The 15,194-nt window shown below is 42.0% G+C and overlaps 1 protein-coding gene and 1 non-coding gene across 4 annotated transcripts in view; one reads left to right on the top strand and one right to left on the bottom strand.

Annotated features, from left to right (window-relative positions):
- The window catches only part of JHY (junctional cadherin complex regulator), an 85,288-nt gene that overhangs the window by 57,211 nt on the left and 12,883 nt on the right, over positions 1 to 15,194 (top strand). For all 3 annotated transcript variants that reach the window (XM_037038245.1, XM_037038244.1, XM_037038246.1), the window contains 2 exons: positions 169 to 818; positions 8,548 to 8,839. In XM_037038245.1, the coding sequence (XP_036894140.1) occupies positions 169 to 818; positions 8,548 to 8,839 (942 nt within the window). The remainder of the gene's footprint in view (positions 1 to 168; positions 819 to 8,547; positions 8,840 to 15,194) is intronic.
- LOC118981526 (small nucleolar RNA SNORA13) lies at positions 6,874 to 6,990 on the bottom strand. The gene has a single exon (XR_005065359.1). It is a non-coding gene; the product is annotated as a small nucleolar RNA SNORA13 (small nucleolar RNA).

Raw genomic sequence — 15,194 nt, 5'->3', positions numbered from 1 at the left:
TGACCAAATTGGGAAAAATCCTCTAGAGTCTTCATCTTCTTTCAATTCGCTGTTCACCTTCCTACAAGTCTCAACTCCCAGTTTAAAAAACACTAATTTAAAATTCGGGAAGAGTGCCAAACTTTTAGCTTTACATTAACCGAAAATATCTTTTTGGGATTACCTCAGGAGCACTGGTCTCAGTATGAAAGTGCAAATCCAAGCACCACACCAAGAGGTCAGTCTTCCGAAACAACTGATGGGCAGCAACCTCTCAGAAGACAGCCCACACACCAGAGCCGCAAACAGCGGAAACGCAACCGTGGCCTGAAGTCTCGGGTGCCTGAGGAGCTGGTCGTCAGCCAGGGATGCCAGAAAGACACTCCCAGACAGCAACAAAGTCAAGATAAGTCTGCTGATGCTGCCACAGAGCGTGAAACAACTGTGATCACGAACGCCCCTAACAAGGACTCACACCACTCAAGTGCACTCGGAAGCCAGGAGCCCAAAGTGGCCTCCAGTAAAGCTGCAGCACAGCAGACTTCTGACAAGATGTCATATAAACACGCTACTGGGTATCACTCCGTGACAAATTTTAGGAAAGAAAGAGGGCACAGAGACCAGGAAGAGAAAGGAGTTTCATACCAGCGGCTACGGACGGGCACTCTTTCCCACATGGACTTGAACTTCCTTCATCGCCTTCCTGAGAGACAAGTGCCCCTGAGTCACAGAGGCTCTCAGTCTCTCTCTAACATAAATGTCAACCAAGCAGCTGGAAGTAAGAAGCAACGCAGACAGACTTATACAGAGACAACATATAAGAACTTGGAAATATTATGGTAAGAATTCTTTTTCCTCAAGTGGTCATCTGGGGGAGAAACTGAGAGACTGGTGGAGACAGAGAGGAGAGGCAAACTGGGAAGTGGGTGGGGGTGGGGGACGGGGGTCCCAGGATATCAGGCAAAGGGAAAAATTCAACTAACTATGTCCTTGGCTCTGATTTCTGCCTAAAATAGTCCACTTTTATGTATTTCTTTTCTTTTCGCCTGTCTCTTCTACTGTTTTTCTGCTCTAGTTAAACCAGAGGTTGGGGGTAGGGGAGAAGCAGAGAAGAATGAGAGACCCAGTAGAGAAAAAATCACTGTACTTTGAGGGTTACAGTCATGTATGGAGGAAACAAATTATGTAGTGGCTTGTCCTAAGAAAATAATCTAAAATACAGAAAAATATGTATGCACAAACATATCATTTACAGAAATGACCACAGTAATCCAACACTGAGGAATTGCCTAGTTATGTTGTGATATTTAACATTGTGTAACCATTACTATGGTTATGAGGAAGTGCTTCTATGAAAAGAAAATAGTAAGGTGCAAAATTACACCTAAGGAGTCTTTGCTCCACTGTATAAAAATGTGTGCAGAAGAAGGAAAACACACTGGAATGTCAATAGTGGTGATCTCTGGCCAGAAAGTTCAAGGGTATTTTCAACCTCTTTGTACTTTCGGAATCGTTTAGGTCCCTGCAATATAAGTATGTTACTTTACAAACAGAAAAGAAGTTATTTTAAAAAATCACTTCAGAGGACATTTTGTGATGTCAGTCAATGAAATGTGTTTATTACATTGTTGTTTATCAACAATTTTGATGTTTATCAACATCATCACAACTGATGATGTTGACTATATGCTAAATGCTACAGAAGATACAAAAGCAGTGTTGACCCACAGCACCTTTGAGGATCTTGCTTTCAAAGCAGGGAGACGGTCTTCTGCTTGAACTGGTCAGAAGACATGTAAGTGCTACAGTGAAGGTGTGGGATTCAGAGTTAGCTTCCTGGGAGAGCGGGTGCCTTGTCTTTTCCCCTGAATTTAGAGGGAGTGCTTCTAACATTTTTAGCATTAAAAATAATATCTAATTTTTGGTAGATAGGGAGGGGGAGATAGGTAGGAAATTCCCTCCTTTTCCTATTCCTTTTGCAAAGAACTTTTATCATAAAGGGATAATTTTATCAAATATTTTTGGCATCAATTAAAATTCCCTCCTTTTCCTATTCCTTTTGCAAAGAACTTTTATCATAAAGGGGTAATTTTATCAAATATTTTTTGGCATCAATTAACATCTTTTTAATTGATGCCGAAAAATATTCCCTCCTTTCATACTTCAGTGAGGTTAAATAATTAACATATTCTGCCCTGGCTGGTGTAGCTCAGTGGATTGAGCGCGAGCCTGCGAACCACACGATCGCAGTTCGATTCCCAGTCGGGGCACGTGCCTTGGTTGCAGGCCAGTTCCCAGCAGAGGACCCATGAGAGGCAATCATGCATTGATATTTCCCTCTTTCTCTCCTTCCCTTCCCCTCTAAAAATAAATAAATAAATAAATAAATAAATAAAATAAAATAAATATTCTAATGTTGCACTGTCTTTCTATTCCTAGGATTCACCTAATGAGTCATACTGTGTTCTTCATAAATTACTTGGTTTGATGTGGTAGAGTGCAGTTTAGGATTTAACATCCACCTGCGTGAAGTGAGACTGGCTTGAAGGTTTTCTGTCTACCACTGGCCCCATATATGTGTGTTATCAAGATTACACCAACCTTATAAAATGAGTTGGGGAATATTCCCCATCTTATATCCTCTGGAGTGCTTTGTTTTGTTGTTGCTTATGGGCAGATTCCAACTTTAAGCTACTCACGTTTATCGTGATACTCACATATTTGGATTTATTTCGATCATCTAAGTCTGTCCTTCCTCGTCATCCTTTTTTATGCACCTTCCTTTTATATCTGCTATTGAACTGATAGAATGTTCTTTGTTACTTTTTCCCTGTGCCGATTTGGAAATATATATTCTCTTTCTATTCTTTTTTTAAAGTATTTTTTATTGATTATGCTATTACAGTTTTCCCAATTTCTCCCCCTTTTTCTCCCTCCGCCTTGCCCCACCCAACCTTCCAGCATAATTTCCTCCCCCACCCTTAGTTCATGTCCATGGGTTGCACACATAAGTTCTGTGAGTCCTCTGTTTCCTGTACCGTTTTTTATCTCTCCCCATCCATTTTATGCCAACCAATTATGCTCCCTTTTCCCTGTGCCTCCCCCCACTAGTCCTTCCCCGCTGAACTCCCTCTGTGATGTCCATCTCTCTATTCTGTTCCTGTTCTGGTGGTTTGCTTCGTTTTTGTTTTCATTGTTTTTCTTTTCTTTTAGGTTCATTTATTGATAGTTGTGAGTTTGTTGTCATTTTATTGTTCATATTTTTATCTTCTTTTTCTTAGATAAGTCCCTTTAACATTCTATTGTTTTTTTAAATTTACATACTTAACTAGTCTGGTGTTAAATGAATATACCCATTCTTCTCCAGAGCAAACTCAGAATTATTGTATTGTTATTACCCTGTCACTCTTCCTGCCCTTCAGATTATCTTCTTTCAGTGTCTTATCTAGAACTTATATCTCCTAAATTAATCATTACTTTTATTATTGTTATATAGAGTCAATGACGTTTTATTCCTTTATTTTTTATTGAACTCATTGACGTGACATTGGTTAATAAAATTACATAGGTTTCAGATTTACAATTCTATATACATCATCTGTATATTGTATTTTCTGTTCACCACCCTAAGTCATTTGTCCCCTATTTACCCTCTTCTACCTCCCCACACGCCCCCAGCCTTTCCCTCTGGTAATCACCATGTTGTTGTCTGTGTCTGTGAGTTTGGGTGGTTTTGTTTTGTTTTGTTTTGCTTAATTCGTTTACTTTTTTCACCCACACCCTCAATCCACCCTTCCCTCTGACAGCTGCCAGTCTGTGCTTTGTTTTTGTGAGTCTGTTTCTGTTTTGTTTGTTAGTTTTTCTTCATTAGATTCCACATATAAGTGAAATCACATGGTACTTGCCTTTCTCTGACTGGCCTATTTCACTTAGCATAATTTTCTCCAGGTCCAGCCATGCTGTTGCAAAACATAGGAATTCCTTCTTTTTTACAGCCAAGTAGTATTCCATCGTGTAAATGTACCACAGCTTTTTTATCCACTCGTCTCCTGATTGGGTTGCTGCTGAATCTTTTTTGAGGTAACTCCATACTGCTTTCCACGGTGGCTACACCAATCTTTATTCCCACCAGCAGTGCATGCGGGTGCCCCTTTCTTCACATTCTTGCCAACATGTGTTTGTTGATTTACTGACAGTAGTTATTGTGACAGGTATGAGGTGGTATCTTATTATGGTTTCAGTGTGAACTTATCTGATGATTAGTGATATTGAGCATCTTTTCATATGTCCATTGGCCATCTGTATGTCCTCTTTGAAGAAGTGTCTATTCAAGTCCTTTGCCCATTTTTAATTGGATTGTGTTTTAGATGAAGAGTTGTATGAGTTCTTTATAAATTTTGGATATTTTCCCCTTATTAGATATGTCATTGATGAACATGTTCTCCCATTCAGTGGGTTGTCTTTTCATTTTGTGGATGATTTCCTTCACTGTGCAACAGCTTTTTAGTTTGATGTAGTCCCATTTCCTTGTTTTTTTCTTGTTTCCCTTGCCCGAGGAGATATATCAGAAAAAAATATTGCTATAAGAAGTGTCTGAGGTTTTACTGCCTATGTTTCCTTCTAAAACTTTTAAAAAATACTTATTTTTAGAGAGAGAGGAAGGGAGAGAGAGAGAAAGGGAAACATCAATGTGTGGTTGCCTCTCGTGTACCCGCTCTGGGGACCTGGCCTGCAACCCAGGCACGTGCCCTGATGGGAAATTGAACCAGCGACCCTTTGGTTCACAGGCCGGCACTCAATCCACTGAGCCAAACCAGCCAGGGCTTTTTCTGCAACTTTTATAGTTTTGAGTCTAACATTTAAGTAAGCCCTTAATACATTTTTAGTTTATTCTTATGTGTGGAATAAGAAGGTGTTTTATTCTTTTGCAATAGTTTTATTCTTTTGCAATTATCTGTCCAATTTTCCCAACACCATTTATTGAATAGACTATCTTAACTCCATTGTTGTTGTGTGTTTTTTTGCCTCCTTTATCAAATGTTAATTGACCATAAAGGTGTGGGTTTATTTCTTGGCTCTCTATTCTGTTTCATTGATCAATATGTCTGTTTTTATGCCAGTACCATGCTGTTTTAATTACTATGGCCTTATAGTATATTTTAATATAAGGTAGCGTGATTCCTCCAACTTTGTTTTTCTTTCCCAAGATTACTGTGGCTATTTGGGGGTTTTTCTGTGGTTCCATATAAATTTTTGGAACATTTGTTCTAGTTCTGTGAAATATGCCATTGGTGTCTTGATAGGAATTAAGTTTAATCTGTAGATTGCTTTGGGTAGTACGTACATTTTAATGATGTTAATTCTTCCTATCCATGAACATGGTATGTGCTTCCACCTATTTGTATCTTCTTCAATGTCTTATAATTTTTCAAGCGTAGGTCTTTTAAATCCTTGGTTAAATTTATTCCTAGGTATTTTTAATGCAATTTTAAATGGGATTGTTTTCCTAGTTTCCTTTTCTGATCGTTCACTATTGGTACATAAAAAGGCAACTGATTTTTGCATATTAATTTTGTATCCTGCTACTTTACGAAATTCATTTGTTCTAGTAGTTTTTTGGTAGAGTCTTTAGGATTTTCTGTTTACAGTATTATATTTTCTGCAAATAATGACAATTATTTGAATGTTTTTTACTTCTTCCTGTTGTCTGATTGCTGTGGCTAGGACTTCCAGTTCTATGGTGAATAATAGTGGTGAAAGCAGATATCTCTGTCTCGTTCCTGATTTTAAGTGAAACACTTACAATTTTTGCCCAGTGGGTATGATGTTGGCTGTGGGTTTGTTGTATACAGACTTTGCTACATTGAGGTGTCTTCTGTACTCCCGCTTTGCTGAGAGTGGTTATCATAAATGGGTGCTGGATTTTATCAGATGTTTCCCTGCATCTATTGATATGATCATGTAGTCTGTATCCTTCATTTTGTTTGTGTGGTGAATCACATTTATTGATTTGTAGTGTTGTACCAAACTTGCATCCCTGGAATAAATCCCACTTGATTGTGGTATACGATCTTTTTAATGTATTGCTGGATCCAGTGTGCTAGTATTTTGTTGAGGACTTTAGCATCTACGTTCATCAGGGATATTGGCCTATAATTTTCTTTCTTCATAGTGTCTTTATCTGGTTTTGGAGTTAGGACAATGCTCGTTTGGTAAAATGAGCTTGGGAGTCTTCCTTGCTCTTGAACTGTTTGAAGTAGTTTGCGAAGGATAGGTGTTAGTTCTCCTTTGAATGTTTGATAACATATACCTCTGTGAAGCCATTGGTTCAGGGCTTTTGTTTTTGGGGGGAGTTTTTTGATTACTGCTTCAATTTCACTAGTTGTAATTTGCCTGCCCAGATTCTCTGATTCTTCCTGATTCAGTTTTGGAAGTTTTTATGCTTTTAGTAATTTATCCAGTTTGTCCAGATTGCCCAATTTGTTGGCATATAGTTGTTTAAAATATTTTCTTACAATGCTTTGTGTTTTTTGTGTGTGTCAGTTGTTGTTTCTCTTTCACTTCTGGCTTTATCTGAGTCCTACTTTTTTTCTTGATGAGTCTGGTTAAAGGTTTGTCAGTCTTGTTTATCTTTTCAAAGAACCAGCTCCTGATTTCATTGGTCATTGGTCTTTTATATTGTTTTTTTTTACACTGTTACTTTACTTATGCACTCCCACACCAAAGACATATTCAGGGGCAGGAAAGGGCTGCAAAGTATTTAGTTTATGCCTTTCTTTCTTTTTTTTTTTTATCAATGTATGGTTGCCTCTCATGCATCCCTTGCTGGGAACTGGCCCCTGCCGGGAACTGGCCTGCAACCCAGGCATGTGCCCTAACTGGGAATTGAACCGTGATTGTCTGGTTCACAGGCCTGCGCTCAATCCACTGAGCTACACCAGCCAGGTAGTTTATGCCTTTCTTGACACCACATTCACTAGTTTCCAAAAGTGAATGGGCAACACAAAGGCAACAATATTTTTTTTAAGATTCTATTTTATTTATTTATGTTCTGATCTTTATTATTTATTACCTTCTACTCACTTTGGGCTTTGTTTATTGTTCTTTTTCTAGTTCCTTTAAGTATAAATTTGGGTTGTTCATTTGAGTTTTTTCTTGTCTCTTGAGATATACCTATAATGCTTTGAATTTTCCTCTTAGGACTGCTTTAACTGTGTCCCATAGATTTTGGGTTATGTTCTCATTTTCATTTGTTTCAAGGAATCTTTTGATTTTTTTCTTGATCTCATTAACCCAGTCATTGTTTAGCAACATGTTATCTAGCCTATGACTTTGCATGTTGTTCAGTTTTTTCTTGTGATTGATTTCTAGTTTTATACCATTATGGTCAGAGAAGGTGCTTGATATGATTTCAGTCTTCTTAAGTTTATTGAGACTTGTTTTGTGTCCTAACATGGTCTATCCTAGAAAATGTTCCATGCACACTTGAAGAGTATGTATATTCTGCTGCTTTGGGGTGAAATACTCTGAAGATACCAATTAAATCCATGTGGTCTAGTGTGTCATTTATGGCTGCCACTTCCTTGTTGATTTTCTGTCTGTTGATGTCAATGGGATGTTAAAATCCGCACTCTGACTGAAACAAGTACAGTTGGATGGAAGCAGAAAACAAGTTTCTGGTCACCTATATTCTAGCAATTAAAAGACCAAACAAATTTTTAAAAGAATGACTTTATCAGCATCAATCAATATTTATAGGTCATAGCAAAGGGGGCCTTTTTTGCCCTTCATGGGCAGTCGTGACAGTCATGACAGTCATGGAAAGAGCCACCGTGTTTCAAGAACACCCCTGTAAACTGCAGTACAGTTTCCTTAGGCATCCACCACGAGGACGGATGCTCTCGGGCTGTTTGCAGAGCCTTCTTGCCCACGTTTCCCCCCTGCAGTGCAATATACTGTGTGGGAGGAAGACTTGGTTTTTTTTTATTCATACTGTAGTTCTTTGAGAGTTACAGGCTCCCTGCAGGCATCTCAGTCTGACTCTGCCCCACATGGGGCCATGGTCTCACATACCCAGTGCAGGGTTAAATCTCAGAGCTCAAGCTCTTAGGTCTAAAACTTTCTCCAGGAAAGCTATCAGCTTGTGCAAAATCTGCTTTAGTTTTAGGGTGGGTTTTTTGTGGGGTTTTTTGGCTTTGAAGAGTTCTTGTTTCTTTTACAAATTCAACTATATATTGCAAAGGATGTTTGTTTAATTTAATCCAACATTTTTAGGTATTTTGGAGTGGGAAGTTCTTTAGTTTTTCAAAATTGTGGCTTTTTCCCTATTTTTAAATACATTAAATGAAAGTTTTAAATAAGAGCCAGAATATCATAAAGAAAAACATAGAAGCATTTTAAGATAAGAAATAAGTGTTTTTATGAAAAGGTTAAGCTAATAATGGTCACTAATTTGATTTATGGAGTAATAAATACATCAAAACAATGGTTTGTAACAACTTGTCTGGTATGTGCGTATCCAGGCTTTATTAACAGAATTGTGCTTTTTGTTGTTGTTTTCTCATTAAGGAAGTTCCATTCTTCCTCAGACAGCCGGCCTGCAAGCGCGTCCCCGGACTCGCGGCTGGCCCAGGTCATGGAGCGGCACGAGCACGCCCTGCTGCAGCTGGCCGAGGTGCAGCCCCGCGAAGCGGCCTTGGCCAGTGTCACCTTCCCGCCCATATTGTCCAGAATAGAAAGTGAGTCCCAACTCAACTCGGAGAAAAGCCAGAGACACCACATGAAAATTAGTCGTAGCAATTCTGAAGGCTATCTGCTTCAACTGGAAAAAGGGAAAAAGCATAGGAAAAGGAGCGTTAAGGTAATAAAAGCCTTTTAACAAATGATCTTTTAATTTTGATAATACAGATGAACCTTGATTTTCATTCCCATCATTAGAGTTCTGCAATCCGGATGGTCACTACCGAGCTGCTGCAACATCAGGGTGGCCCACGTCCTGAGGAAGTCCTTCACTGAGCCCTTGCTACTGCCTGGAATTTCCCTCCTGTTTTCCTGAAAGTGGTTGCTGCCAGGGATGCCCCGGCCCACCTCCTTCGTGCTTCATGTCAGGGAAGGGTCTACCTTTACAGAGAGGCGACAGTCTCCCTTTGGCACAAGCTTAGCCGTGACATGCTCAGAACAGCTCCCCCACCCGCCTCAGCCCGGGTCTAGGCTGAGTCTCCAGGTACCTTCTCAGAGCCAAGAATAGGAGGAGGGGGGGCCTGGGCGTGAACGTCGGACTGCGCTGCATTTCCCGCCCACCCACACGGGCTCCGACCGCAGAACACGCCTGCTGGCCCTAACCTCACCTCAGCGGCTGCAGGCAAGTAGCAGGGCAGCTGAGCACCGGCGCTGTCTTCTGAAATGCTCACCAATCTTTACCCGGTTCTTTGTTCCCAGTAAGATTCGCTGTCATTTACACCTTTGTGCACTTGAATCTTTGTGACTGGGGCCATATTGTTAAAACAGGGAGGGGCGGCAGAGGGAAGTGTTTCCAGGGAGAAACAAGGGGGCGCCGAAGGAGCCTTTGTATTGCCCCACCATCACGGGCAGTAAAATCCCCTCCGGGAAGACCACGTGCTTCTAGTGTCACGTAGTCAGGAAAAGGCTGGAAATAGCGCTCCGTGTTACAGGGCAGCAGGGAGAGAGCTGGCTGGAGGCAGCAGGCCTGTGGTGCATGGCTCCCTGGGGAGAGGCCCTGAAACGGAGATGTGCGGCGTGCGTGCACTGGGGCGGGGCGCGGCGGGGCGGGGGCCAGGGGCGGCAATTGCTGAGTGCTCCATGCGGTTAAGGTCAGAGGTCTGCAGGGCTGCGCACGGTTATGCAGGTGCCATTGGTGCCTCAGCCAAGGCCACGCGGGTTCTGAAGACGAGGGGCCTGGCCTTCCTGACCCCACACGGGCCAGCCATTGGCTACAGACCGCCCCAGGGAAGGGTTCTACCTTGGGGCATAGCAGCGCCATTTGGCCGAGGGCCGTTCTTAGGGAGAAACTCAGCTGTGAGCCCTGGCAGACAGCAGTCTCAGCAACCCTGGGGGTGGGGCTCTGTCCAGAGGGGCCTGCACTACACGCAGTTTTAGAAAATCCGACCCCTGCCCTGCTTCAGTTTCACACGTACTTGTTGAACTGCAGCTAGAGATTGTGCTGGGATGTGAAGACAGTGAGCCGTGACCATCCCCAGAGGAAGTTTGCAGGTGATGGCCGCTGGGGAGACACAGGTGTGGACGGCCTCAGTATAATGTGCAATTCCTCGAGGAAGCAGGGCAGGCGGGGCGCGGAGGGGAGGGGATGCTGTACTGGAAGGGACAGTGGGTGCTATTGAAGAGAAAAGAAGGGTGGGCGTGGGCTGGGAGCCGCGACTGGTGGCTCGGAGCCAGTGTACCCCGTCTGACCGTAAACACAGAGGAATACGTTTCTGGGATCACAAGTCACTTTTTCCCACAGAAACAGCATTGCCTGGTATGTTCTGAGGCAGCGTTAGTACCGTTTGCAAGCGCTTCACAAGTAAAGCAGGTTTCTCGGGCTCGGCAGGGCGGGGCAGCCAGACACCTGCATGTTGTTACCTCCACGGGGGATGGGGCCAGAGCTTGGGGTCCACACATTCTCCCAGTGGGAATGGCCGCTGCACTCACAGCTGACACGTGGGGAGGCCCAAAGCAGGTTCACACAGGAGAACCTTTCGGATTAGGGTTCTTGCCAGCTACAGATTATTGTTGAAAGTGCAAGCTCTTATTGTAGGTCAAGGTAGAAGCCTTACTTTGTAAACTGACCAGCTAACATTAACAAAAAGAGATCACTGTGCTAGATTACTCAGGTGGGCCCAGTATAATCAGGAGGGTCCTTAAAAGTGGAAGAAGGAGTGGGTGCCAGAGTGCAGGCGGCCTCAGAGCCCCCAGGGCCTGGGCTCAGGCCGGGGCAACCCCGAGATCATCACAGTACAGTCACTCATGTGAATGGCTGTTTCCCAGCACGTGTGAAACTTGTTTACGCTACACTACCATCTGTTAAGTGTGCAATAAATAGCATTATGTCTAACAAAACAAAGTGCACACCTTAGGTTAAAATGCTTTATTGCTAACAAATTCTAACCATCAAAAAAAGGGGGGGGAGAGAATGAAAGCTTTAATGTCAATACGTGGTGAGCAGGGTTAGTGGAAGTTGTATCTCAACCATTCCTGAGGCCCTGTCTCCACCCATCACTGCAGGGCTCTGTGACTTGGGCAGGTCGTCAATCCACCTGCACCCCTTCTTCCCTCATAGGCACAATCAGAATTCTTCTTCATTTTTGTAGNAACAAATTCTAACCATCAAAAAAAGGGGGGGGAGAGAATGAAAGCTTTAATGTCAATACGTGGTGAGCAGGGTTAGTGGAAGTTGTATCTCAACCATTCCTGAGGCCCTGTCTCCACCCATCACTGCAGGGCTTTGTGACTTGGGCAGGTCGTCAATCCACCTGCACCCCTTCTTCCCTCATAGGCACAATCAGAATTCTTCTTCATTTTTGTAGATTTGGTGTGATAATTATGTTAAATAATGTATTAAAGCCTTAGCTGGCAAAGAACAGACATCAGCTAAATGTTGGTTTCCCTTCCTCCTCTTAATAATTTAACTTTGTGTTTTACTGAGGAAAGGTAGAGGGACATACCCTAGAGACAGTGTGTATCACCGGAAATCTCAGGGCATGGGAGGGCAGGCAGGAGGAAGAAAAGAGCTTCCAGTTACTGCTTCCCAACCCCTCCTTCCACCATGGAAAATCCCCCCTTCTTGCCTTCTTTCAGAAATGTCACAAGCTCTGTACATACCCGCTTTCTCCATCCAACACCTTCAGCCCACTTCAGACGAGCACACAGAAGCAGGCTTTGTCCTTTAAGCTGTTCCAGAAGCCAAAGCGATTTAGAACCGAGCTATTCGTACAGGACGATGGGGAGCCGGGGCACCAGACAGAAGGAATCACCATCCAGGTCATGCCCATTTGCTAGTCAGCAAATCTTGTGATTTCTAAGGGAATCAACTTGAATCCCATTAAAAATTTGAGGATTTGTCAAGATAATAGGTCCAAGCACCCCTCTTCTCCTCACAGTTCTGTTGTGACTAATTTAAAAATATTAAGTATTGCCCATGCCATTAAATCCAGGCGTCAGGCAAAAAGAGATTAACACAATGCAAGAGATGACATCCAAAAATCTGTCACAACCCACCACAAAATAACTGCTGACAGAGTTCTCTGACAGCTGACTGTGTCGAGCTGAGCCGCAATGATTAACTCTCGTGTTTGCTGTCACGGATGACCTGGGTGTTACTGCCCCACTGCTTCTCAGAAGAGGTTTACTTGGATTAAGTTTAGCAACTGCAGAGCAGATTTCCGTCACCCGCTGTCCCTCAGTATTTGGGCATCATTTGTCCTCTTTTGGAGTAATTTTCTCACATGTGCTCCCCTGAGGAATGTTTGGAAGAAAGGCCTGGAGTGCCCCCCATGGCAGGCACAGGGTGTCCATGATGAAACAGCCCTCATGGACAGCCAGTGTCGTTTCCAGCTCCAGCTCACTCTGCCCCAAGTTTACAATAAGAATCACTCTTTTGGCTTGAGAAGAAGTGTCATTAGTTCCTTGCAAGAATCTTCTATCAGGAAAGCTTTATGCCATCGTCTGCTAAGGAGATCACTGGTGAACACCAGTTCAGAGGGGCAGGTCTGGCCTCGCAGCTGCCACCCAGAGCCAGGGAACACAGGTGTGTGTCGGTGTGTGTGCGTGTCTCTTGCGAGGACAAGCAGTAGACCCTCAGGGCTTGCTGAGAGCCCCTGTGTTTGGAGACCTAACAGGACTGTCATTGTTGAAAAAACTTTTTTTTTTGCCTCATGCTATTGTGACCTTTCAGTCTTGTAACAGCCAAGGAGAAGTAAATCAAAGTAAATTCTAGGGATTATTTTACTATAAAAGCCTTTTGAAGACCTGGAAAGTAGATTAGTGGTTGCCTAGGGCTGGATTTGGGGGGGGGGGGAAGGAGAGTGATTGCTAGCGGGTGTGAGGTTTGTTTTCAGGGTGATGAAATGTTCTAAATTGGCACTGTAGGAGTGTTTGCACAATTCCATGGGTATACTAAATAACCATTGAATCGCACAACTTCAAATGGGTGGATTGTGGTGTGTGAACTGTCTCATGAAGCTGTTAACAGGACTTCTGGTGGAAAGAGATCAAACTTACAGCACTGTGAGCCAATCAAGATTACTTGAACCAAAGTGAACTAAATCCTGGATTTTTCTCTGCCAGTCACCCAGAACAAACTCTGTTAGGAGCCATCCCTCTCCCCTGAGAAATGTCTCTGTGAGAAGCAGTTTATCCTGTAAAGGGGCGGATGTCATTTGGAGAAAGTCTTGTTGGGGCTACACTCTTTCTTTCCTGTCAATATGTAATGCTAGACCCTGGGCTCTGTTCTTCTATGACAGCCAAGGTGTGTTTACTCAAGGTGATAGTAAGAACCAGGACTGGGCGGCGAGCAATTATTCATGCTTCACAGTGTGTCTTTTGTGATGTGTGAGTCAGTGCAGTGACTCAAGTTAAGCCGCTTCAGACTAAGGATGTGATTTCAGGACACTGATCATTTCTTTCTCATCCCTTTTGGACAAATTGGATATAAGACTTGGATACCAGTGGGGTTCTTTGGATCTTTTCTGTTTACTTTGGCAAATAGACAGCACCTTAGTCATTGCAAAACAATGGTACAGAAGGCGTGTCAGAAAAAAGAACAAATTTGCAATTGCAAAAATACAAGATCTCAGTTCATTCAGCTATTAAAAATTAGCAAAGGTTTTAAAATATGATGATACACAGTGTAATCCAGGTTTAGACAAAAAGAGCATTCCTGTTTTTTGGCTTTGGAATGCATATGATTTTAAAAATTTATCTTTATTTTTTAGTTTTTCAGGTGTACAGCATAGTTCGTTACACACTTCCTGTGACTGTCCTGTAACTACAGATCTATACTTCCTAATCCCTTCACCCCTTTCACCAGTCCCCCAACTTCCTCCCCCGTGGGAATCACCAGTCGAGTCTCTGTGTCTATGAGTCTGTTTTTTGGGGGGGGTTGCTTATTTTGTTCAAAAAGAGCATTCTTACACATTTTTAATGGAAGTGTTTATTAATAACTTTAAATATGTTCATGATTTTGTGTCTATAATCTCACTTCTCTTAATTGATCTCAAAAAAATCATTGGAGTGACCCACAAACAATACTGATCCCTAAAACATCTTAAATGTTCAACATCTAGAGAAGTAGCTAAATAATTCAACAATAACTAGACAGTAAAATGCTATGCATAAAAACCACATTTCCAACTAATGATGTTGAGCATCTTTTCATGTCTGTGTCTTCTTTGGAGAAATGTCTCTCATGTCTGGTGCCCATTTTTCAATTGGATCATTTATTTTTTTTTGTTATTGACTTGGATGAGTTTCTTACATATTTTGGATATTGACCCCTTATTGGATATATCATTTGTGAGTATAGTCTTCCATTCAGTAGGCTGCTATTTTTTTTTTTATTGAAGGTTTTCTTCACTGTGCAGAAGCTTTTTAGTTTGATGCAATCCAATTTATTTTTGCTTTTCTTGCCCTTGCCCAAGGGGACATATCCAAAGAGATATTACTCAGATTGATGTCAAATACTTTATTTTCTATGTTTCCTTCTAGTTTTATGGTTTCAGGCTTTACATTTAAGACTTTAACCCATTTTGAGTTTATTTTTGTATATGGCATAGTAGAGTGGCCCAGTTTCATCTTTTAAGGAGGCTGTCAATGCTCCCATGAACATTTCCACTTTGTCATACATTAGTTGACAGTATAAGTTAAGGTTTATTTCTGGTTCTCTAATCTGTTCCATTGATCTGTTTTTGTGCCAGTACCATACTGTGTTCACTGTACCATACGGTGATTGTTATAGCTTTGTAGTGTAGTTTGAGATTGGTGCCTGTGTACATCCTACTTTGGTGTTTGTTTGTTTTTTCTCAAGACTGCATTGGCTATTTGGGATCTTTAGTGGTTCCTTATATCCATGTTATATTCCCCCATTTATTTGTGTCCTTTTCAATTTTATTCCTCAGTGTCTTATAATTTTCAGAGTATTGGTCTTTCACCTTCTTGGTTATCTTTATTCCTAAATATTTTACTCTTTTTAATGCAGTTGT

Source organism: Sturnira hondurensis, unplaced genomic scaffold, assembly GCF_014824575.4.
Source record: "Sturnira hondurensis isolate 20B ecotype Veracruz unplaced genomic scaffold, ASM1482457v3 Scaffold0024152, whole genome shotgun sequence".
In the NCBI taxonomy this organism is placed as follows: domain Eukaryota; kingdom Metazoa; phylum Chordata; class Mammalia; order Chiroptera; family Phyllostomidae; genus Sturnira; species Sturnira hondurensis.
This window is presented reverse-complemented; position numbering and strand designations above follow the sequence as displayed.